Source organism: Phyllostomus hastatus, unplaced genomic scaffold, assembly GCF_019186645.2.
Source record: "Phyllostomus hastatus isolate PE091 unplaced genomic scaffold, TTU_PhHast_1.1 phas_scaffold_21, whole genome shotgun sequence".
Classification (NCBI taxonomy): domain Eukaryota; kingdom Metazoa; phylum Chordata; class Mammalia; order Chiroptera; family Phyllostomidae; genus Phyllostomus; species Phyllostomus hastatus.
Window position 1 is genome coordinate 47,716,276 of NW_025334017.1, and position 22,821 is coordinate 47,739,096.

Here is a 22,821-nt window from a genome sequence, read left to right on the forward strand (position 1 = left end):
ACCTGTCCTCCCTGCGGGGCAGGCAGCACGAACATCCACCGGCAAACGTCTGCTCTCCTGAGCCTCCCGTGAACACCCCCCCCCCCTCGGAAGCCCCAGCCCCTTCCCTGTCCTCAGCTGGGCCCCCAGGTCCGTCCGACTCGTCCTGGGGTCTCATCTTCCCGGGGGGGGGGGGGGGCTCCCCTACTGGACGTCAGTGAACTTGTTTTTCTTCTGTTAACCTGCCTTATGTTAATTCGACATTAAAAAGTGGCCCTCCCAGGCACTGGTTGGTGACCCCCATTTCTACCTCACACCCCATTAGCACTTTCGCAGGGATGGGGGATGGGCGAGCTTCCGGCAGGCACTGTGAGATGCAGGGGCGCTGGGGACTTGCTAAAATGCACAGAAGAGCTGGGGGCCCCGTGGAGGTCGCCAGCCCCTGTCTGTACAAAGGAGGAGAAAGGGAGGCCTGGCCACGGACTGGCTCGCTCTCCCTCACCTGGAGCCGGCCTGGGCCGGCCCCCTTCCTTACACCCTCCCACGGCTGGGAGAAGAGACGCGGCTCCCGCCTGAGCCTGGCTGGGTGCCCGCCCGCCCGCCCGGGCCGTGCGCAAGCAGCGGGAAGCCGAGGCTGAGGGACGTCCAGAGCTCGGCCGGCACCCGGCAGCCCGCGAGCCCCAGGCCTGGCTGCCGTCCTGGGAGACGCGCGTGCCTCTGTCTGGGCGCTTCCAGCCTCTCTCCGGGGCAGTGGGGATTCCCGCACCCGACCGAGCACCAGCTGGTGATTCAGACCATTCGATGAGTTAGTTTCAGGTGAAACAACAAATCCCGCGGGTGAGTCAGGCTGTAGGCCTCACCAGCTGCAAAGGATGGACAGGATGTGGGATTCTTCCCCTGCAGACCCGGGCCGCCCCACCCACCCCCTGCCTGCGATTCCCACCCTGCCTTGTAGTAGTTACTGCTTCTTTTGCGGAGGGCAGCTGTTTGAAGTGACTATTAAGCATTGCCGGTTTTAAAACTCAGATGGTTAGAAATGGAAAAGTTCCTTTGGAGTAATTTTCCTCTTGGTTTTCTAGTAGATGCACATGCTAGGGTACAGCGCGGATCTGCCCAAGGTCCGCTGGGGCCCAGTCCCCTTCCCATCGTGTCCAATGACCAGGCACCAAAGCCCGCCCCCAAGTTCACAGGTAGCCTCCCTTCACTGGGCCCGGACTGGGGCTAGGGGAGGCCCACGGTCCAGGGATCAGGCCAGGCCCGGAGCTGGACAGGCGAGGGCCCTGGCCGGCCCCGGACACTCCTCGGCCCTGTGTTCCAGGGCTCCACTGGAGTGTCGCCCACCCCCGCCCCACTCCCTGATGAGTGTTATTTGAACCTCTTATGGACGTGGCCAGCCTTGGGTTAACCTGTCTGAGTTGCTAACCAGGAATGGATCTTTCCATCCTCTTTCCCGGCTGGCCCTTCTTGCTGTCCAAGCCCGGCCAACGCCCAGGCGCTGAGGGCTAGAGGGTTTCCCGGAGGCGGCGGGGTAGTGGGGGTGGGGGGGAGGGGGCGGTGCGTGCCCCGTGCCAGTCCCTCCGCGTCAGTCCCTCCGCGTCCTCCAGGTGGGCCCGGAGCCTTGCCGGAGCACGGGGCGATTTCACCCTCCTCCCCGGGCCTGGTGCTGTCACCGGCCACCTGGAGACCCCGCCCGATCCTTCTCCGGTTCCCCAGAGAAGGGGCCGAGTGCTCACAAGCGGCGAACGCCCGGACTAGCCAGTCCCGCTCGGAAATGACGTCCTCGAGAACGGCCCCGCCCCCAGACCCCGCCCCCTCCGACCAGCCACCTCCCCCGCTCCGGCTCTCCGGCCCAGCCCCCGCCCCGGCCCCGGCCCCGCCCCGCGGACGGCGCTCTGGGCGGATCCGGCCGGCGGATGGTAGTGAGAGTCGAGCCAGGGGGAGGCGCTGTGGGACGCAGGGTCCGGGTCGGGGTCTGGGCCGGGCCAGGAGGCCCGAGACGGCCGAGCCCGGTGCGCCCAGAGGGCGGCGAGGCAGCCATGGCGGAGACGGCGTCGCAGCACCTGGCGCTGCCCTCGGGGCTGTTGGAACTGTGCGCGCTGCTCGGGCCCCCCAGGGACAGCCTCCGCGGCCTGGAGCAGGTAAGAACTCTGCGGGGAAACCAAGGCGCGCGACAGTCAGAGAGCGGGGTCACGACCCGGGGCCCCGAGTCAGTGCCCGGAGGACGCCACCCCCCATGGCACCTCCGCTCCGTACCCGCGGCGCCCCCCGCGGGCAGGGACCCAACATGTCTGCGGGGTGCAGACAGTGAGCCCGGGGTCCAGCTCGGCTGCCTTCAGCCTGCCCGGTGCCGGGAACCCCAGGCGTTCTCCCCAGAGGTGGCTGCCTCCGGGGGCTTCCCCATCCCCCACACCCCACGGGGTGGGGACCCGCCCGAGTCTGGTTCCAGAGATTACTGGCCGGGAGAGCGCTGGCTTCCGTCCCGAGCCGCCTTCCTCGGGGAGGGGCCTGGCTTCCCGGGCTGCAGTCTTAAATGCTGTCTTAAGGACTCCCACCTGGGCGAGGGCGAGGGCCAGGTGGGCGAGACAACCACGGCCTCGCGCGTGGAGTCCTCACCTGTTACCCATTAGTTAGTTCATTGCACAGGTTCCAGTTCGCCGCGTCCTGAGATGTTTCAGACTTAAGGGCCACCTTTAAATAGCCTGCACTGAGTGGTTTTGCAAGGAAACTTTTTTTTTCTCACGTGTAGCAGAGGGTGCCCCAGGAGCAACCCCTCACCCCCTTTTCTCCGTCTCTCCACCTGAGCAGCCAAAGGGATAAACTGAAGTCCCCCTTCCTGGCAAAGAGGCGCTGTTGGGCTTCCTCGTTCTCCTCCTTTCCCGGGATCTCCGTTTTCTTTAGTCCCGGAACTTGGCTTTCTTCTGAATGGGTCTGAGGCCCTCCTTTTCTCCGCCCGGAGGTGATGCCCAGGGTGGCCGGAGACTGGTTGTGCAGACAAGTCCGTGGGAGGCAGAGAGAGGGGAGTTTGTGTGTGTAACTCTGCAGAGTTAAACGGGGGTCACGGAGAGAAGCTAAGTGTTGCTAAAAATAACACTCGCATTCTCAGACACATGTCTGTGAATGCTGCCCTGGTCTCCACTCCTCTGCCAGTTGCAATAATGTCTGCATTGTCTTCACCTTTCTTGCTCCCCGAGCCCCCAAATGTCTCTGTCCCCCGACCAGAGCCCGCCCGGGCGGCTGAGCTGTTTCCCTGCCCCTCACTTGCCAGACGGCCCTTCCTCCTTTCGCTTCTGGTCGGAAATGGCCGGGTTTCAGCTGTGCTCTCCCCAGCCGTGAGGCTCCTCGCGTCTTGGGCGGTTACAACACATCGGTTGCCGGCCCCCACGTGAGGCACGTTCGGACCGCAGGATGGGGCAACCGAAATCTTTACGGCGCTGCTTCCTGGCCCCGCCCGGCCGCAGCGTCCCCCGGGTCGAGTGCGCGGTCTGCTGCCCGGCCCCTCACCTGCACGTTCTCCGCGCCTACCTCGCCTCTGTCGGGGGTTTGGCGAAGGACGGGGAGAGGAGTCGGAGCAGGAGCAGGAAAAGGGGGTGCAGCGATGCCAGTTCCACTTCCCGGGGCGGTCCTGCTGGGGACACTCTCGTTCGTATTAAAATTAACCAAGCCGATGACTTTTTATTTATGTGGTGCTGTGCTTTAGAGCAGCTCTGTTCTGAGTGGCCAGAGCTTTTCAATAACTTTTCCTTTGACTTCTTCGAATGGCCATTTCTCCGAGAGGCAGGCGCGTCTGCTGGGTGAGCCTGCAGGTGCGAGAGCCGTGGAGCTACCTCTCAGGACAGCGTAGTGTCCTGACGTTCGGGCCCGCTTGCTGCTTAGATGGGGCCGTGTTTGTTTGTCTGAGGACAGTGACAGAGAATTGGAGGACACAGTTCGGTTCCTGTGTGAGTGACGCGGTTAGTGACATTTCCCGGCCACTCCTTGGTTGCTATGGGGACGGGGGGTGGTGGTGAAGGATCGGGCACCAATCCAGTGCACAGCGCTGGGCAGGTGCTCAGAGCCCCTCTGCCTGTGCTGGGCACTGGCGTGGCTCCCGGTGGGAAGGCCCGTGTGCGGTTCTCGGTGGGGAGTGTCCTCTCCGTTTCTGCACCAGCCCTGTCCGACAGAACTCTCTGGACGATGACCGCCTGTGTTGTTTACCTGTGCCGTCCAGCACGGTGGCCCCTGGGCGCTCCAGCTGCGGCTCGTGCCACCGAGAACTGGATTTTACGTTGAACTGAGATCGAATCTAAGTAGCCGCCGGTAGCTCCTGGCGGCTGCGGTGGATAGCAGTTCCGGAGCCCTGAGAAATTGTGGATTTCTGTTCTGTGTCGCAGATGAGGCAGATCCCACCGCGGAGGCCCTGGCCGCCGTGTAGTCTACCAGAAAACTGCGACTCAGGGGAATTAGGGCGTTGTGGTTTTTAGTCGTTAACTAGATTTTTTTTTTAACTACAACGATGTTTTTGGGGGAAGGGGTTTCCTAAGTCCCTGTCTGCAAGAAAAGCACGGGAAGTCACGAGGGTCTCCCGAGGACCTCACTGGCCACCGCAGTGGAGCCCGAGCCCGAATCGGAGCCCAGGCTGCCCCTCACGGCACCGGGCCCTGTCTGGGAGGGCCGAATCGCCACGTCCTGCGAGCAGCCGCAGGCGGCACAGAGGTGCCTGGGTGTCGGCCCGAGGAGTCCCCGAGAGCGACTTCCCGGGTCCTCACTGTCACGAGCCACTGCTGGGAGAAGCCACGGTGCACACCTGCCCGCCCTGCGTTCGTGGCCACGAGGGCCGACACCACCGTGTAACGCCTGTTCCTGCCCCTTCCAGGTGGCCCAGAGACGGGGTGCCCAGAGCCTGCCCTGCCTGGACCCGGAGGTGCTGTCCGTGTTCGCGCCCCCCTTCGTCAGCAGGGAGGACGGGCCGCCGGCCGGGGCGGGCTGCGGGACCCTGAGCAAAGCCAAGCGGCGCTCCTTCCGGAAGAAGAGGGAGAAGGCCAAAGCGGAGCCTGGCAAGGGTCTCCCGGAGGGCCCTCGGGGGCCGGACGCAGAAGACGTGAGCGTCCCCAACGGCGTGGACCTGCTGGCCCTGCCTCAGCTGTGCTTCCCAGGTGCGCTGTGCCCCGTGGGCTGCCTGCCCGAGGGCCACCCCCGTGCTCTGTGTCCAGGAGTCAGCGTGCTCAGTGTGCTCAGCCCAGTGGGCCGGGGCGAGGTGGCCACCCCCAGGGCCCTGCGCCCCACCCCAGCACCGAGCTCTCCTGCTCTTGGGGGTTCCGAGGCGAAAGGGTGCCTCAGGTTGTAGGGCACAGTCCCCATTTCAGAAGACGGGGTCGCCAGGTCACACAGTGTTGTTTATGGAGTGTGCACGGGACCGGCAGCTCAGACTTCAGACCGGTCCTCCCGAGGGGCCCGTTAGCCGCCCCCGTCACCCCGCCTCCTGGGTCCCTGGGACTGGAAGCAGAGGTGGTGTCTTTTCCCCCAGAGTGGCCGGCTCTGCAAACTGCAGGCTGGGGTCTGGGGGCTGCGTGTCTCGGCTGGGCTTGGAGAAACGTGAGCGCTCGGACCGAGGGCTGCACCCGAGTGCCCATGTGGCCGTTTCCACGAGAAATTGACGCTGCTTCTTGCTCTGCCCTCGGGGGGCATGAACCACCGCCGGCTGCCACCCCAGGCCTCACAGAGTCTTTCTCTTCCCGTCTTCAGGGGGCCTGAGCGTGGCCTCGGAGCCAAAGGAGGACTGCGTCCACTTCCTGGTGCTGACCGACGTCTGCGGGAACAGGACGCACGGCGTCGTTGCCCAGTACTACCGGCCGCTGCACGTAGGTGGCGCCCCGCCCTCCCTCTGAAACTGGCGGGAGGTGGGGTTCTTAGGACCCGCCCACTTTACGGGGAGAAACAGCGGCACAGAGAGGCCAAGCGACTTGCCCAAGGTCACACAGCAACCGGATTTGAACGGGAGCAGACAGACCCACGAGAGCAGGGGGCTCTCACCGAACCGTGGCAGGTGGGCCCTGACGTGGCCGACTGTGCCCAGGGCTTCTCCCTTTACCCGGCTGTCGACCTTACAATGACCTCTAGTTCCAAAAGTCCCAAACTGAAGCTGTCCTCACACCTCTCCATCCCTGCTCAAAACTCGCAAATAGCACCCCAGGGCCCAGATTACAGGCCCCAAACATGGTGCCCCTTGGGAGCTGTGCGTTCCGGAACCTGCTGCTGCTGCTGCTGCTGCTGCTGCTGCTGCTGCGTTGCGTCTCTGGCTGCGATCCTGCGTCACTGGCCGAGGCCCCTCCGGCCCCCTCCTCCTGCCCCTGACCGCCCCCCTGGCTCCCGGGCACCCACGATGCCGCCTTTGGCCCCGGTGAAGCCAAGCCCACAGCCCCTTCCTCTGTCTCGCTGTGTCCTGTGCGTCCTCAGCTCACCTTCTCTGTAACCTCCCCTCTCTGCGGAGCGAGCCCCCGGGGGGCCGGCACCACGACTGAAAGGCCGGGTCTCCCTCTCGGACTCGGCAGTGAGCCCGGCAGGGCCCAGGGGACGGGGGTGTGCGAGGGGAGGGCCCTGTGCAGCCGCTGCAGTCCCCCTTTCTGTCTGGAGGGGCCGTGCCGTGGGGCGGGCACGCCGACACCTGGCCGGCCGGGGGGTGACCCGTGGCCACCGCTCTCCCTCCAGGACGAGCACTGCTTCTACAACGGCACGCCGCACTGGGAGTCGTCCTGGCCGACCGCCAGCGCCGCCGGCTGCTTCGTGCCCTTCGCTGTGTGCGTGGTCTCCAGGTTCCCCTACTACAACGCACTCAGGGACTGCCTGTCCTGGTGAGCCCCCCCCGCCGCCGTGAAGGCGGGCTCCACGAACGAGTCCGTTCCTTAAAGAAACCCCCGAGTGCCCTCATAGCTGGCGGCCGGCGCTCTCACACCGTGTGGTGGCCGCGTGCGGTCCGGCGCGGATGGGGTCTGGTGTGGGGTGTGGCCGGAGCAGCTGGGCCTCTGACCGCCTGGCCACTTGGGACCTGCCGGCCTTCTCTACAGCCCACGGCCACCTCTGGGCCAGCACGGCGGTAGCGTCCACTCTCATGGGGTCCCAGCTGGGCTCCCTGCCGAGGGCTGAGCTGTGTCTCTTCGGCCGCTCAGCCACTGCCCGCGGTGAGCCACCGGAACTGTCTGTCTGGTGGGCGCGCGCGGTGGACAGCGGACAGTGCGCTTGTCTGTGGAACACGCTCCGGGCTGCCACCGCTGTCATTCCAGAAACGCAGCCCCCAGAGTTTGCCCGCCTGACGGGGACGTGCACTCAGCCCGACAGTCGGCTTCGCCTGGGAAAGCCCGCGCACGCCGAGCGAGCGTGCAGCTGGCCGAGTGGCGCCTGTGGGGCCCCTGGTCAGGACTCGTGTCGTTCTCGTCCCCCCAAAGCTCCCTCAGGCCCCTCGGAGTCCGCCCCCGGCCCCTCTGCCCTGGCTCCCTATCTCCCCCCGACGTTTTCACACCACGTACGCCAAACGTCAGGGTGCATCTTGGAGACAGGCTCTCTCAGGCACTTCCCTTCGAGAGGCCGAGTGCCCCTTCCCGAAGTGTCGCCCCCGGAGAGAGGCAGGGCCCCGGGCAGCTCGCCCCAAAGGGAGCGCACGCGTGGGGCTGGCACCCGGGCCAAGAGCAGCGTGTGCCAGGCCCCGCCCCGCCCCGCCAGCAGGACCCCCGCGTGCTCACAGCCCCTGCAAGAATCCCTCGCTGCCCGCAGGGAGCGCCCCGGCATTGCCCAGGGCCCCCCCCCACCAGGCTCCACCCAGACCAGAGACTCCGAGGGCGGCTGCCGGGTTCTCAGGTTGACCTCGTGACGCGACTCTCTTCCCCCCGCTCCAGCCTGTTGGTGCACCTGAAGCTCTGTAAGGACTTTGAAGTCGACAAGCACATAAAAGATTTCGCCGCGAAACTGTCTTTAATCCCGAGCCCTCCGCCCGGACCGCTGCATTTGGTAATTGTATCTTTTCTCTGCAAACGGTGAAAGCAACAAGGCGCAGGTGGCTTCCGTGTTTTAGGAGATTTCTTAAGTTCCAAGCGTCTTTCTTAACCTTTTCTGAACTACCCACCTGTCTTGAGAGGAAGTGCAGCTCTTAGGTGCTGGGAGGATCCGTGCCGTGTGGCAATGATGAATGATGAGGCGTGCTGGCTGGGTGTGGAACTGGCACTCGGGGGGACGGGCCGCTGGGTGGTGGTGTACCTTCGTTTTGCTAGAAACTGGAGAGTTTGAGGAGGCTGGGCTGAGGAAAACCTGCAGTGCCCAGCTTCCATGGCCTGAGGTTGAGGTCCCACGGGTGCACCCCTGGGCTCACTCCGGGACGCACCCGCTGACGACTGCACGGGTCCTCAGCAGTGCTTTCCGACTCCAGTGCCTTCCGGCCCCCCCTGTCGTGCCGGCCAGCGGCCGGGAGCCGCTCTCTGAACTCACGGGGTGATCGGTCTCCCCAGGTCTTCAACGTGAAGCCGCTGCAGGTGGTCTTCCCCTCCCGGGCGGACCCTGAGAGCCCCGTCATTGACCTGGACCTGCACCTGCCCCTGCTGTGCTTCCGCCCCGAGAAGGTGCTGCAGGTGCGCCCCCACTCCCCCGGCCGCTGTCCCCGAGGGCCCCTGCTGACCGGCTGCACGGGCACCGCCGCTGCGGTCGCAGCAGAGAGGAGACAGGCGCAGCGCCTTCCGCCAGCACAGACCCGTGCGCTCAGGGTGCTGCTGCTGCTGCTGCTCAGAGCCCACCTGCACCTCAGTGCACGCTGTCTGCAGACTGCACTTTCCGGGGGGCATCCGGCAGGCAGCTTTGGTCTCGGCGGGCGGAGCGGGGAGACCCGGGCAGGGCTGTACCCACGTTCTGGCCTCGGGGACTCGGTGGCCGGCGTGGCCAGTGGGCCGTGCCGGTCGGACGCGTGTCTGCGGTCTGCCCGCCCCCAGGTGCTGACCTGCCTGCTGACGGAGCAGAGGATCGTCTTCTTCTCGGCCAGCTGGGCGCTGCTGACGCTGGTGGCCGAGTGCTTCCTGGTCTACCTGCACCCCCTGCGGTGGCAGCACACTTTCGTGCCCGTCCTGTCGGGGCAGATGCTGGACTTCGTCATGGCGCCCACCTCCTTCCTCATGGGCTGCCACCTCCGCCACTTCGAGGAAGTCAGCAAGGTCAGGGTCGGCCCCGGGGCCGAGCGCTCCATCCCCGTGCGCCCGTGGCGGGGACTCCCGGGAAGTCGCTTGGAAAGTGCCCCGGGGGGAGGGCCGGGCCCACGGCCACAGAGAGATCGCCCCAGACGGGCGTGGCCATCTGCACGTTTCCTGCTGGGCGAGACCCGGCGTGGCAGCCGGGAACGGGGACCTGGCGTGGGAGCCCACGCCCCATTCCGGGCCCTCAGGACTCCAGCGCCCGACCCGGCACTTGCGTGCTTTGACACAGATGTCACAAGTGAGCCCGGCCCACACTTAAAAAATCCTAAGTGTGTGTGGTTACCAAGCCCAGGGCCCTGCCACACCCAGCACTTGGCGGGGCAGCTCTCTCTGGAGCTCCGGAATGTTCTCTCTGGGCTCCCAGCTGTGGTGCCTGCGTGCCTGCAACAGGGCAGGGGGGAGCCCGGCGTGGGAATCTCAGGCGGAAGGCCGAGGCCCTGAGCTCGCTCACGGAGCCCGTGGCTCTCGCCGCACTTCCGGCGGGGGTGGGGGCAGGGGCGGGGTGGGAGATAAGGCCCCCGGGCCTCGCCAGTCAAGCAGGGTCCCCGGCAAGGACGCCGTCTCGGTGTGAGCAGGGTGCGCTCCGTGGGGTCGGAGCTGGGCGCAGCTCTCACGCCAGCCCTCTGCTCGCTCCGCAGGAAGCCGACGGCCTCGTGCTGGTCAACATCGACGCCGGCAGCGTCACCTCCTCCAGCGACGAGGACGTGGACGTCCCCGACATCCCCCTCCTGGCGGCCCAGACCTTCGTCCAGAGGTGAGGCCGGGGCCGCGGGTGGCGGGACACACCCCCCACTGGCCCAGGTCCTTTCCGGCCGTGTGTGCACCTGTTCCGGTCTTTCCGGCAGAGAGAGGCTGTGTGTGTGCGCGGTCGGGAAGTCACGGGAGTTCTTAAAAACGAAACCATCCGGTCTTTATTCCGGCTGCACCGAAATATCCGTTACAGCCTGGCGCCGTCAGGCGACAGCTGCAGCCCCCAGGAGCCCTCCCACCCCCCTGCACCTGGGCCTGGGCCTGGGCCGGCTCTGTGACGCTCCTTCCCGCCCACCCCTCCACCTACCTGCTGTTCACCGCCCACCCTCTGTGCACCCCTAGGTGTTTCCAGCCCCCGCCCTGTGGCACCGTCCGTCCTGGGGCCCGGAAGGGTGTGACCCGCCGTCCCTGAGCAGGGAGGGAACTGTCTCTTGTTGCGCCCCACAGTCTGCCTGCGCCCTCCTGTGTCCTACCTTGTGTCGTGGCTCTTCCAGTTTTCCCTTCTCTCCTGCCAGACCCCGCCGGCCCGGGCCCAGGCCCAGGCCGCACCAGCCCTCGCAGAGTTCCGGCCTGGCGGGCCCTGCAGCCCTGTCCCGTTGGGGGGAGGCCGGGTGGGGACCCTGTTCGTGGGCTGAGCCCGGGAGGGCGGGTGGCGGGGCCTCGCCGCGCAGAGCGCGGGGCACAGGGCTCCTCGTGGACAAAGTGCGGCCCTGGGTTCGGGCCCGTGGGCTGTGTGCCCGTTACATGTCTGCGTGGGGAGGTGAAGGGACGCCCCCAGCGTGCGTTTTCAAGGGCCCGCCCCCCAGTTACTGACTCCAGCTCCTGACTTCCCCGAGTGCCCTCTCCCTGCCCACCCACCCATCCCAGGAAGGGGCGTCCCTGACCCAGCATTCCCGCCCCCCCCCCCAGGGTTCAGAGCCTCCAGCTGCACCGTGAGCTGGACCTCGCTCACTTGGGCGCCAGCACCGACCTGAACGCCGGGCGCACCCGCCGGCGGGCCTGGCAGCAGCAGCTCAACAGCCAGATCCAGCACCTCACCCTGCAGCTGCTGGTCAGCGTCTTCAGGTACTTCCCCCCCGCCCACCCCACCCCGAGCCCTCACTCCCCACCGGGCCTCCTCCCCGAGGGCTCAGACCAGAGTCGGTGACTCGCCCTGCGACTGTTCCAAAGTGGACGGTTCAGTGGCCGCGCGCTCTGATGCGTCTGTTTGCACGAGGCAGACCGTTCATAAGGAAGAAACGGGCGGTGGTGGTTCACGTGGTCTCTCTGTTCAAAACGGCGTGATCTGCACGTAGAAACGTTGATTTTTCTTCTGCACTTTTAAGGGGAGATCGTTCCTGAACGAGGTTTTTCCTTTTAGCACTTGAAAAGCGTGACACGTTCATAAAGAAAGCAGAAGATGTAACTGCAGATGATAAAAGTCTGTTCCCTCCCAGCGGGGAGAACAGTGACCCTGTTACTACTGACTCTCGCTATGAGATCACGGACTGTGTTTGCGGATTGTCGCTTTAGTCTGGGGGCTGGTTCGCCAGTCACCCTGAATCTGCAGACGAGGAAGTGGGTGCAAAGTGGGGCCGTGGCCTGGGGGGGCCGCCCTGGGGGGTGTTCGGGCCGGCGGCCTTGCGGGTTAACTTGTAGCCTGGCTGCCCTTCCCGGCTCTCCCCTCCCCGGACCCGGTTTTGTGTGTACGAGCAGTCACGGGTCCTGCACCTTCATTTCTGTAAGGACCCAGGGGGCTTGAAGGTGACGGTGACAGCCCCTGGCGGTCATTCCGGTCGGAGGGACGGCTGTGCTCGTGGCCCGAGACCTCTGGGCCGCCCAGCACGGCCGCACGGCGCCCTCCCTGCGGCCCGGGCGGTCTTGCGGAAGGACGGGGCTGTCCCAAGTGTGCTTCCTGCCGTGTCTCCGCTCCCCGCGGTGACGAGTTTTTCACGTTCCTAAGACTATCCCGACGGCCAGACTGTCTCTGTCTCCGCCAGGGAGGTGAGGAACCACCTGAATTACGAACACCGAGTGTTCAACAGCGAGGAGTTTCTGAAGACGCGAGCGCCCAGCGACCAGCGCTTCTACAAGCAGGTCAGCAGAGCTGGCGTGTGTGTGTGTGGGTGGGGGGGGGCAGGGGGGCGCCACCCGCCCTCCCGCGGGCCACACCTTCTCCGTGTACCTGCTCTCAGCACCTCCTCGCGTCCTACCGGGTGAGCTCTCCCGAAAGCTCGTTTCAGCATCGCCCCTGCCCACCCTCTGGCCGCGTCTGGGAGCGTCACTCACACGGGACAGAGCGCACCCACTTGAAGTGCCGAGTGGGGTGGGTTTTGACAAATGTGCCACCTGAGCTGTCACCTCCGCCGTCTGGGTGGAGACCTTCCCGTGCCCTCCTGCTCCCTCCCGTTCCCGCAGCCCGGCCTCCCCAGCCTGCGACCCCCGAGCTCCTTCCTCTGCCCCCAGGGTCAGGGCGCCGCCCTCTTTGTCTCTCTTCCCGCCTTTTCCAAGTCTGCTCCCCAGCATCCGGCTGGTTTCCGTTTCCCTCCCTGTCTGTCTGTTGGGAAAGGTGCCGTTCTGGGCTTGTTCTGGCAGATCAGCCGCGTGCAGGTCTTCTGCCTCCTTAGGGCCCGGTCCCACACTCTCGGGGAGGCTGAGCCCCCTGCGTGTCCCCCTCCTGGTGGGCCGGCTCCGTGATGGCCCGTCAGTGTCCTCACCCAGCCCTTCCTCCTGCTCCACAGCTGCCGCCCGCCCGACCCCTCCGGCCCTGCCCTCCCTGCATCTTCCTGCAGGTGCTCGCTTGCTGGGCACTTGGGCTGTCCGGGTCCTTCCTCCCCGAGCCCCGGCTTGGGGCGCTCACCTTTGCGGGGGTGGCGAGAGCTTGGGGCAGGTGTCCCCAGGGCCGAGGGAAAGCAGGCAGGGCAGCTCCTGCGAGGTGCAGGGTGCAGGGAGAGCTGCAGTCCCCAGGACATCCCAGAATCCATGACAAAACCCAGAGATCGTGGCTGTGCTGTCCTGGGGGCGGGGCCTGCGCTCTGAGCTTCCTGTGCCTTTCCAAATGCACGGACCGGTCGTCGGTTCGAGCCTCGAGGAGCTGGTGGAGGTTGTGACAAATTAGGAAAGCTGTGTCTGGGGCCTGTGTCCACCGGAGCCGGTGTGGGTCGGAGGGGGGAGGGCCGGGGGAGGGGCAGCACGGAGGGGCGGACTGGGCGGAGCGTGTCCCAGGCGGCCACCTCTGCCGTCTGTCTCTTCCAGGTCTTGGACACCTACATGTTCCACTCCTTCCTCAAAGCCCGGCTCAGCCGCAGGATGGACGCCTTCGCCGAGCTGGACCTCAGCACGCAGTCGGAGGAGGACAGGTGCCGAGCCGCTCACCCAGGCGGAGGGCAGGTCCAGTGAGGAGGCTCCAGGGCAGCAGCGTGCGATGCGCTGGGCGTGCTCTTCGGGGGCACGCCCCCTGCGTTCGCACGCCCGGGTCTGCGTTCCGGCTGTTCCCTCCCCGTCTTCTTTCTCGCGCTCCCCACGTTCTCGCGGGGCTCTTCCTGAGACCCTCCGATGGGCAGCCGCGGAGGGTGACGGCCTCGCTATTTCTGGGCGCTGTGCATTCTCCGGGGGACGCGGGGCGCCGCTCAGCTTCCCCTCCTGCGCAAGTCCCAGGCGCTGGCCACGCCCCCGGGAGCACACGTGGTTGAGGCTCCGCCTTCAGCCATCTTCGGTCCAGCGCACGTCGCTTCTTTCTTACCCAGAATCGACGGGGTGCTCGTGAGTCCAAGAAGACCGACCATGGGGAAAACGCCCTCGCGCAAGCCCTCGCCGCTTCGCGCGGCCCACCGGCGCATGGTGGTCAGCATGCCCAACCTGCAGGACATCGCTGTCCCCGAGCTGCCGCCCCGCAACGCCTCGCTCCGCGACGACATCCCGCGCGGCAGGGGCAGCAGCTCAGGTGACGGTCTCTCCTCCCCCTGGGGCTGCGGGCTGTGCCCTCGCAGGTCCTGGAAAGATACACCAGAGCTCGATTCCGGGACAGGGACGGGCCTTTTTTTTTAAAAAAACTGTATTTGTGATGGTCACAGTGTCCGTTTGGGAAACCGTGTTCGTTGTAGGAAATTGTTCCGCGTCCACAATGCCCTCCACCCGGTCTCACTGCGAACAGCTCTGCAGTGTGCCTTTCACACGTGTGTGCGTGTCTGTGTGTGCAAAACACGTGTCATGTGCCAGCGTCCAGTGGGACACAGTGACCTTCACGCCCTCTCTGGTCGTTGGGGTGCAGAGGGCCCCCACCCCGCCCCGCGGAGCTGACGTTCGCGGGGTGAAAACACGTGTTTGTGCTGGGGCCCTGCTCCGCACAGACCAGGTCTCACTCTCTGTGGAACCGGGAGGCCTGGTGCGTGTGCCGCGTGGGCCCCCTGGTGGCCGCTGTCTCAGGCTCGGCGACGCTGCGGAGGCTGAAACGGCAGGAGGAGCCGCCTCGCAGATGGCGGAGTGTTCTGTGAAGGAGGCAGCGGCAGGGCTCCCTCCGCAGGGACTGCTGCGGGTTCCCGCGCGCGCTCCCCCGGGCCGTGGGACCCGGCAGGCTGCCGCACCCCTCGGGGCCTGCGGTTTCTCCGGTCACCTCTGCCCCGTGCTCGCTCCTCTGGGGGCGCGTTCTGCGACCTCTGAGCTCTCACCTGGTCTCCCCACCCCTCCGCCAGGCTTCAGGGTGGGACCCCGCTCCTGGGGGAGAGCCCCTACCTGCGGGGCCGGCCTTGTGCTGCCCAGGGAGCTCCCGGGAGAGGAGGTGCCCCGGGCACCGGGAGGCCCCTCGGTGGCCTGTGCGGAAGGCATTGGTGTGAGGCTCCTCTGGCGTGGGGCTGGCTCTGGCACTTAGCCACTGGGCCCTGGGGCCACTCGGGGCCTCAGCCGCCAGTCTGTGCAGTGGGAACGGCAACACCCACATCACAGGGCTGCTGGGGAGGGAGGGAACACGGACCCCACCGGGCTGAGCCCCGCCTGCGCGGCCATCTCATCAGTTCTGCGTTAACAGTTTCCACAAATGGTGTCACCCGCTATCCACAGGGCACCGTGGAAGCTGAGTGCGGGCCGCTTGCTTGTTCAGCTCGGGGTCCGTGGGGCTTTCCGGAAGAGGCCACTGGCTCTTGCTCCGCGGGGCCAGAGGCCGATGCCCCCGACAGCGTGATGGGGAGGGAGCGCCTGTGCGCGCGCGCAGGACTGTGCTCACCGCCTGACCCCCTGCCCGGCCCTCTAGTTGTGGACGTGAGCCCCAGGCCGACGTACACGTTCAAGATCCCGGAAGTGCACTTCCCGCTGGTGAGCCAGTGCGTGCAGGCCTACTACTCCGACTGGGTGGACTTGCTGAGCAAGGCCATGAGCTGCCTGGCGCCCGACAACTCCGTGCTGCTGGCCCGGTACTTCTACCTGCGAGGACTCGTGCGCCTGATGCAGGGCGAGCTGCTGGACGCCCTGCTCGACTTCCAGAGCCTGTACAAGACGGACCTGCGGATCTTCCCCGCCGACCTGGTGCGGCGCACCGTGCAGTCCATGGCGGGACCCACGCGGGCCCAGGCCGAGTGCCGGCCGGAGCTGCGCAGGCTCATCAGCGAGGTGCTGGAGCAGCCCGGGGAGGCCCCCAAGGCGGACGACCGCGTGAAGCACTTCGAGCTGCCGAGCAAGCACATGGGGCTGGACGAGTTCGTGCGCAGGGTCCAGGAGTCGGGCATCGTGAGGGACGTCAACACCATAAGCCGCTTGTTCGAGGCCCTGACTGTGGGTAAGAGGACCAGCTGGCGGCCGGGCGGAGGGTGGCCGTGCCTTCCGGGCAGCGTTCCCAATGGCAGGCGCCACCCTGGCTGGTCTCCGCCCGGAGCTCCTGGGGTGAGCAGGGTCTCAGGAAGTATGACAGGGGACAGACGTCAGGGCCCCACGTCCTGAGCCAGGCTGGGGACAGGGAGCACAGGGTCCTGCCCTCAGAGCAGGGCGCCAGCAGGGTGGCCACGGGAGAACGCAGGCCTCCAGGATCCCGGCGGGGAAGGGAGGGGAGAAATGCCCCCTCCCCCATCCATCCGGGTGTGCGGGTGCTGGCGCCACCTGCTGCCCTGCTGGGGGAGTGCACCCCCTTTTCAGCAAACCGCTGTGCAGGTAAGAAGCCTCTCTTTTCTCTGTGAACCGCAGGACAGCAGAAACTGATCGACCCGGAGACGTTCAAGGACTTCTACACCTGCTGGAAGGAGACGGAGGCGGAGGCCCAGGAGGCCACCCTGCCGGCGTCGGTGCTGGCGCACCTGGACAAGAGCGAGTGCGTGTTCAAGCTGTCCAGGTCCGTGAAGACGAACCGCGGCGTGGGCAAGATCGCCATGACCCAGAAGCGCCTGTTCCTCCTGACGGAGGGCAAGCCGGGCTACGAGCACATCACCACCTTCCGGGACCTGGAGGTGCGCGCGCCGGGGCCCTGCCCTGGGAGCCGCCCACCGCCTGCCCCGCCCCCTGAGCGCGCCCTTGCCCCGGGAGCGCATGCGCGGCGCAGCTCGCAGACACACCCCCACGGGCTCGGCGTGCTGTTTGCGCGGACGACTCTCCAGGGCAGGGGAGGCAACGGGACATGCACCGTGGTGACCACTGATCCACGGACACTTCACGCGGTTTCCCGTAGCTCTTCCCCACGCTGGCTTTGCCAGACAACCCCCTGGAGCTCAGTCAGAACCCTTGGGGGCATGGGGTGGAGAGAGGGCAAGCCACCTCTGCGTGGACCAGGCCCCGTGGACTGCTCACGGGGACAGGACGACGCTGAGCCCCCAGACAGCCGCCTCAACTCGATCGTCCCTTTCTGAGACTGGGCCACCACCCTGTCCCTCCGCTCCCTTCCGGGGCCGGGGTCACTCAGCGCCTTCCCTGCGCTGCTGGGACCCCCTCCCGCCTCCACCAGCCCAAGGGCTCTGTCCGGGCGCCCCCTGCCCCCTCTGCATCTGCCCTCGTGTCTGGGCACAGCCGGGGGCCCTCGCAGGCCCCCCCCCTCCCGCGAGCACGCCTTGGACAGCCGTGGTCCTCAGGGGCCGCCACGCCCCGAGGGCGCCGCGCTCACCTCCCCTCGCCCGCCCGCACAGGAAGTCCGGAGCACCACGGTCGCCGTCCTGTTTCTCCGGGTGCCCACTTTAAAGATTAAGACGGCGTTCAAGAAGGAGGTCTTCGAGGCGAACCTGAAGTCGGAGTGCGACCTGTGGCACCTGATGGTGAAGGAGATGTGGGCGGGGAAGACGCTGGCGGACGACCACAAGGTCCGGTCACCCGCGTGTTCCCTGGGGCTCGGGGGAGTCGGTGGGCAGCCGCGTCACAGCTACCACGGTTCCCGAGACCCGGGCGAAGGCCTTGTTCTCTTCATGCCGCCCCCTCGCGTGTGGGGGCGGGGCTCGGCTGGTCTGGGCTGGGCACCCCGGGGCGCTCCTCTCCTCTGTCACAGGCTTAGGGCTAGGGCCGGGGCACCCCGGGTCCCCCCCGCAGTGGCACGCCTGTAGCCAGGCGGTTCTGCGCCTTCATTTACTTTAGGCCAAGGGGATGCCTTAGGTTACGGAGGGGACCCGGGACAGCGGTGAGAGACGGGGGACCGACGAGGGGGAGACTGTGTCCCGTGGAACCCGCCCCAGAGGGGCCGGGAGTGTGGACGGAGGATGCGCACCGGGGGCGGGGCGGTCGTGCGACAACCCCGCCCCTCAGCGGTGTGGGCGGAGGCAGCTCCCAGCACGGCGCACGGCGCGGGCGTCGGGAAGGTCGTGTTCAGGGGGAGCTGTCGTTTGTGGGCGGGGTGTCCCCACGGTGGGAGGAGCTCGCCGGGGTAGTGCGCGAGTGCCGCTGTGTGGAGGAGCGGGGACGTCGGGTCCAAACCCCGCTGCTCCTGCGGCTCCGACGGCCTGACCGCGGCGGCTCCGTGTCCCTGCAGGACCCGCAGTACGTCCAGCAGGCGCTGACGCACGTCCTGCTGATGGACGCCGTGGTGGGCGCGCTGCAGTCTCCCGGGGCCGTTTACGCCGCCTCCAAGCTGGCCCACTTCGACAAGATGAAGAGCGAAAGTGAGAGACGCGGCTGAAGTGGTTTTTCCCCGGGCGGCGCGCTTTTCCACCCGGACCCGAGTCCACGGGGTGGTTTACTTTACTGCGCTTCTGCTTCCCTCCGGCGTCGCCGTTCCGCCCGCCCTGTCCCCCTTCGAGAACACCCCCTGAGCGCTGTGGGGGGGGGGGGTGGGCTCCTGGGGTGTGTCCACTTCCGCTGCCGCCACCCGTGCTGTGACCGCGTGTGCACGTCTGTGTGGATGCCTCTCCCGGGGAGGGGGAGGGGGCGGGGGAGGGCAGCCCGGTGTGCAGAGTGTGCTGGGGCGTGGAAAATCCACCTTGGCGTGTGTTCGCCTCGGTGCTTCCCTGCACCTGTCACCGAGCCCCCTCGTGCGTGCGGTCCCAGAGCCCCTCGCTCCTGGGACAGCGGAGGCCCTGGCTGTCACCAGGCCTGCTGGGGTGGCGGGGGGACTGCTCGTCAGTAGTGCGTGAACGAGACGTGGGATGCAGGTGTTTCTGGTTCGGAGGGAGGTTGGACCGACGGTGTGCTTTGGCCAGTGGACCCAGGACTCGTGCTGGCCCTGCGTCAGGGCCACTCCCTCTCAGCCGTTGCCCCCTGTCCCCATGGCGGGCACAGGGAGACTGTCAGGGTTCTCTGTTTTCTTGGGTGAGACGCTGAGTGCGGCCTGGGTGCCGGTCCCGGGCTCACCTCAGTAGCTGGTGACGGGAACTCTGAGAAGTACATCTTCTCGCGTTCTCACCCCGTGCCTGGCGGGTGTGCGTCTGGGGCTGGCACGCCCTGGGCGGGGCGGGGGTGCTGTGAACTCCCGCCCAGGCCAGCAGGGCCCCAGCAGCCACGTCAATGGCCGGGCCCGCTGTGGAGACGGGTCCCCATTGTTGGAGCGCAGTGCTCCCCGAGCGGGAGCTGCTCGTCAGAGCCCGGGACACTGACTCTCACCGTTGGCGCTGCAGTGCCCACGGCCGTTCCCAAGACGACCGCGGAGACCCTGCGGCACAAGATCAACCCCTCGGCCGGAGAGACGGTGCCCCAGGCCGTGGACGTCCTGCTGTACACGCCAGGTACACACAGGGCTCTCCCGCTCGTGGGTGCTGCTGTCCGGGGCCCCGAGGAGGGCGGGGCGGCCAGCTTCAGACGTGGGGAGGGACACGACCGCTCATGGGTGCCCCACTGGCCAGTGAGGCCACCCGGGAGAGGCAGACGGACCAGGAGGACAAACCGGAACCTTCCCCTTGGCGGAGCATCCAGAGGGAGATGGGCGGCACGGTGCCCAGGCCCTGCGGGAGCCGCTGCTGTTCAATGAGAGCCCAGGTGCCCTGCAGAGCCTGGGTCAGCGGGGCCGTTGGCCGTGCTTTGTCCACTAGCTCCCTCTTGTCCACTCTGAGTGGCCGGCTTGCTCCCAGGCCTCCAAGCTCCCAGAGGGCACAGCAGTCCTCACGGCGCTCATCTCTGTGTTCTGGGCACCCGCAGGCAGCTGGTGCCGCCCGTGCAGCGCCTGAGCTTGGCACAGACGCCGTGCTGGTGCACCGGAGGGGTTCCCGGGGCCCCCTCTCAGGTGCCTTTTCCTCTTAGGGCACCTCGACCCAGCAGAGAAGGTCAGCGACGCCCACCCCAAGCTGTGGTGCGCCCTCCACCAGGGCAAGGTGGTGGTCTTCGATGCGTCGTCCTGGACCATTCACCAGCACTGCGTCAGGGTGGGCGCCTCCAAGCTGGTGAGTGGGCCGGGCCTCGAGGTGCGGGCGGGCGGGTGGGCGGCTTCAGGTCAGCGTCCAGACGCAGCCGCGGTTTTGGAAAAGCGAACTCGTCTGCCTGGGCCAGTCACCGCCGGGCGCCCTCCGCCCAGGAGTAGGAGAGCTTTCGTCTCCACCCTGAGTTCGTAACTTAAGCGTGCGCTTGTTCGGCCTCTGTTCAAATGTCTCACTCAAGCGAGCGGATAACGGCTTTAGCCGCCCCCCCCCCCCGCCCCCGGAAGCGACACCTGGGTTCCGTGTGCCTTCCCGCTCACCTGGCGCAGGCCCCTGGCGCTGCTCGCGGGTCCTTGGGAACGAGAGCTAAGCACAGCTGAAATCAAATTCGCGTGACACTGTAACTGGTTGAGAAACCTTAATTCTTTCAGCTTTTACACTGACTGCTTTCTAAAAAGTAAATACGTTAATTCCCGCACCCCTCCCCCCCCCCCCACTCACACCCACGGACGGGTGTGGGGCCTGAGCCTCGGCCACAGGGATCAGCCCCCGCTGCCCAGAGACGCCCCAAGGCCCGCTCCGGCCTCTGCAAGGTGCTCCTTCCCGCCCACACCGGGGCCCAGGCTCCCCACGTGCCCCAGGGCCCTGGAGGTGGCCCCAGCAGGGCCGACCAAGGGACAGGACCCGGGGTGCAGGACGTCGACACCTCCCTGGGAGTGCAGTCACCACGCTTGAGGCCAGACAAGGGAGCAGGAGGGACTGAGGAAGTCACTCTCCTTCTGGATGGGACTTCCGTTCATCCCAGTTACCAGCCCTTCAGAGACGCCCCTTGAATTGTGGAGGAGCTTCTAAAGCCCTGGTTCAAGTACAACGGAAAGGCTCCCATGGTGGTGGCAGTGGCTGCCGCCCCGATGAGACCAGGCGGGGTTTGATTCAGGCGGTGCGTGAGCCCAGCTGCGGGGAGCGCCCCACCCCCCCCGGTCCCCGGAGGTGCTCTGTGCCGCTGCACAGGAGGGGGGCCTGGGCAGTCACACCAAGATGGGCCGTTCGGGGCGGTTTCCCTGAGGGACCCGTGCGCCACTGCAGACGTGTTACTGGGGCTGCGCCAACCTCAGGCGGATTGGAGGCCTCCGGTGGCAGGGCAATGAGCATCTCCTTCTTCCGTGGTTCCTAGTGAAATCAGAGCGGTTGGTTTCTGCAAGACCCCTCCTCTGATTCAAAGCTAAGTGACCACCAACCTGCCGCCCGAGCTGGCGGGAGACCCGGCCCCCACCTCCCGCCTCCGCACGGCGTCCCTTTCCCTCCGGGAAAACGGGAGACGTCTCTCCGGTCACCCGTCCCACGGCCTGTGTCTCGGGGGAGACAGCCGCCGGTCCGGCATAAACCGGGACCCGGAACGGCTCGCCGGGGCGTGTGCGGCGCCAGGTGTGTCTGGCGGCTGGAGCGGTCTCTGGCGTGGGGCCCGTGGAGAGGGCTCGGCGGTGGTGGCGGCGGCCGGGAGGTAACTCGGACCCCCTCCCCCGCCCCCGTGTGCTGCAGAACTGCATGGCGATGGCAGAGCAGAACCAGGTGTGGGTCGGCTCCGAGGACTCCGTCATCTACATCATCAACACCCACAGCATGTCCTGCAACAAGCAGCTCACCGACCACCGGGCCAGCGTCACGGGCCTGGTGGTGCAGGACGGGCCCGGGGCCCCCAGGTGCGGGGGCTCCGCGGGGTGCGGGCGTCTGGGGGGGGCCGGGCGTGGCGAGGGACGCGGGCCTGGGGTCGGGTGACGTCCTGGCTGCTTCTGGTCTGGGGCTGAGAAGCATGTCCCTCCCGCGGGAACAGCGGCAGGCTGGTCCTCGGGCCCCCGTGCCGCCCTCCCCCCGTGCCCCAACGTGCACGTCTGCACCTCCAGCCAGGTGTACTCGTGCAGCGTGGATGGGACGATCCTGGTGTGGAACGTGGGCACGCTGCGGGTGACCAGCCGGTTCCAGCTGCCGGGCGGCGGCCTCTCGGCCATCAGCCTGCATGGAGGCTGCCTGTGGTGCTGTGAGTCCCCGCGCCGGCCCGGGCCCGCCCCGCTCTAGCAGGAGGGAGCTGCCTGTGCTTCCTTCCGACTCTGACCGTGAACGCTCCCGTCTTCTAGAGCTCCGGCCCCTTCTGCTTCTCGGAGCCCCCTGCTCCCCCCTGCTCCCTGCCCCGGGCGCATCCAGGCTGCAGCTAACAGGGCGCCTCCTGCCTCTCTCCTCCCCCGCTGTGCTGTGCCTCAGCCCAGGTCTCACTGTCCCGCCCACCTGTCTGACCCTGAGGCTTGCCCTCCCCCTGCCCCCCCCCCCGGGCCCCCACCGCCCCTCACCCGCCCCGTCTGCAGGCACCGGGAACAGCATCGTGGTCGTGAGCGGCTGCCTCCGCCAGGAGCTGAAGATCGACGGGGCTTTCCAGGAGAGGAGCACCTGCTTCGTGGCCTTCCAGCTCGTCCCCGAGGTACCGGCGGCGTCCGTGTGCGTGGCCGCGGCCCCGGGCCCGCGCGCGCCGGCCACGCCGTGACTTCTGTTCCAGCAGGCGCAGCTGTGGGCGGTCTGCTCGGGCTACGACGACGTGTACGTGTGGGGCCTGGAGGACCTGGCCGGGCCGCCCGGGAGGGTGCACCTGCCCGACTGCTCCGAGGTGCACTGCATGATCAGGGTGAAGAGGCAGGTGAGGCGGGGCCCCCTTCCCCTGCCCCGGGCCTGCCCGCGCGGGATGCGTCAGTGGGGTGGGGGAGCCCTCTCCCCCGGGGCCGGGCTGCGTGGGCCTCACGCCCCGCTTCCTCCGCAGATCTGGGTGGGCGGCACGGGCCTGTCGCAGGGGAGGCCCAAGGGCAAGATCTACGTGATCGACGCCGAGCGGCGGACGGTGGAGAAGGAGCTGGTGGCCCATGCGGACGCCGTGCGGACCCTGTGCTCGGCGGAGGGCCGGTACGTGCTGAGCGGCTCCGGCGAGGAGGAAGGGAAGATCGCCATCTGGACGGTGGAGTGAGCGCGGGCGCGCCGCTGCCCCCGCGCCTCGGGGAGGGTCCGGTGCTGCTGGCAGCCTTTCCCTCGGGCCTTCGCGACTCAGCCGTGTCCGGCCGGGGCGCCTCTCGGGCAGGCACCTGGGTGGGCTCTGCGCTGACGTCCGCCGAGCAGGCGCCCGTAGGGTGTCC

The 22,821-nt window shown here is 67.2% G+C and overlaps 1 protein-coding gene across 2 annotated transcripts; it reads left to right on the plus strand.

Moving 5' to 3' along the window:
- Window positions 1-1,853: 1,853 nt before the first annotated feature.
- Window positions 1,854-22,785, plus strand: DENND3 (DENN domain containing 3). 2 transcript variants are annotated; one of them, XM_045861180.1, is made up of 23 exons: window positions 1,854-2,117; window positions 4,832-5,111; window positions 5,701-5,816; window positions 6,664-6,806; window positions 7,845-7,956; window positions 8,451-8,570; window positions 8,925-9,143; window positions 9,821-9,936; window positions 10,842-10,997; window positions 11,912-12,008; window positions 13,167-13,270; window positions 13,658-13,854; window positions 15,157-15,678; window positions 16,080-16,339; window positions 17,009-17,179; window positions 17,839-17,968; window positions 18,920-19,027; window positions 19,539-19,678; window positions 21,191-21,351; window positions 21,553-21,686; window positions 22,009-22,121; window positions 22,200-22,334; window positions 22,455-22,785. In XM_045861180.1, exons 1-23 carry the CDS (start codon window positions 1,893-1,895, stop codon window positions 22,653-22,655), a joined length of 3,960 nt encoding a protein of 1,319 aa, XP_045717136.1. In that variant the 5' UTR covers window positions 1,854-1,892; the 3' UTR covers window positions 22,656-22,785. The 2 variants fall into 2 exon arrangements, with proteins under 2 accessions (XP_045717136.1, XP_045717135.1); XM_045861179.1 differs by having other exon boundaries at window positions 1,855-2,117; window positions 22,197-22,334.
- The last annotated feature ends 36 nt before the right edge of the window (window positions 22,786-22,821 follow it).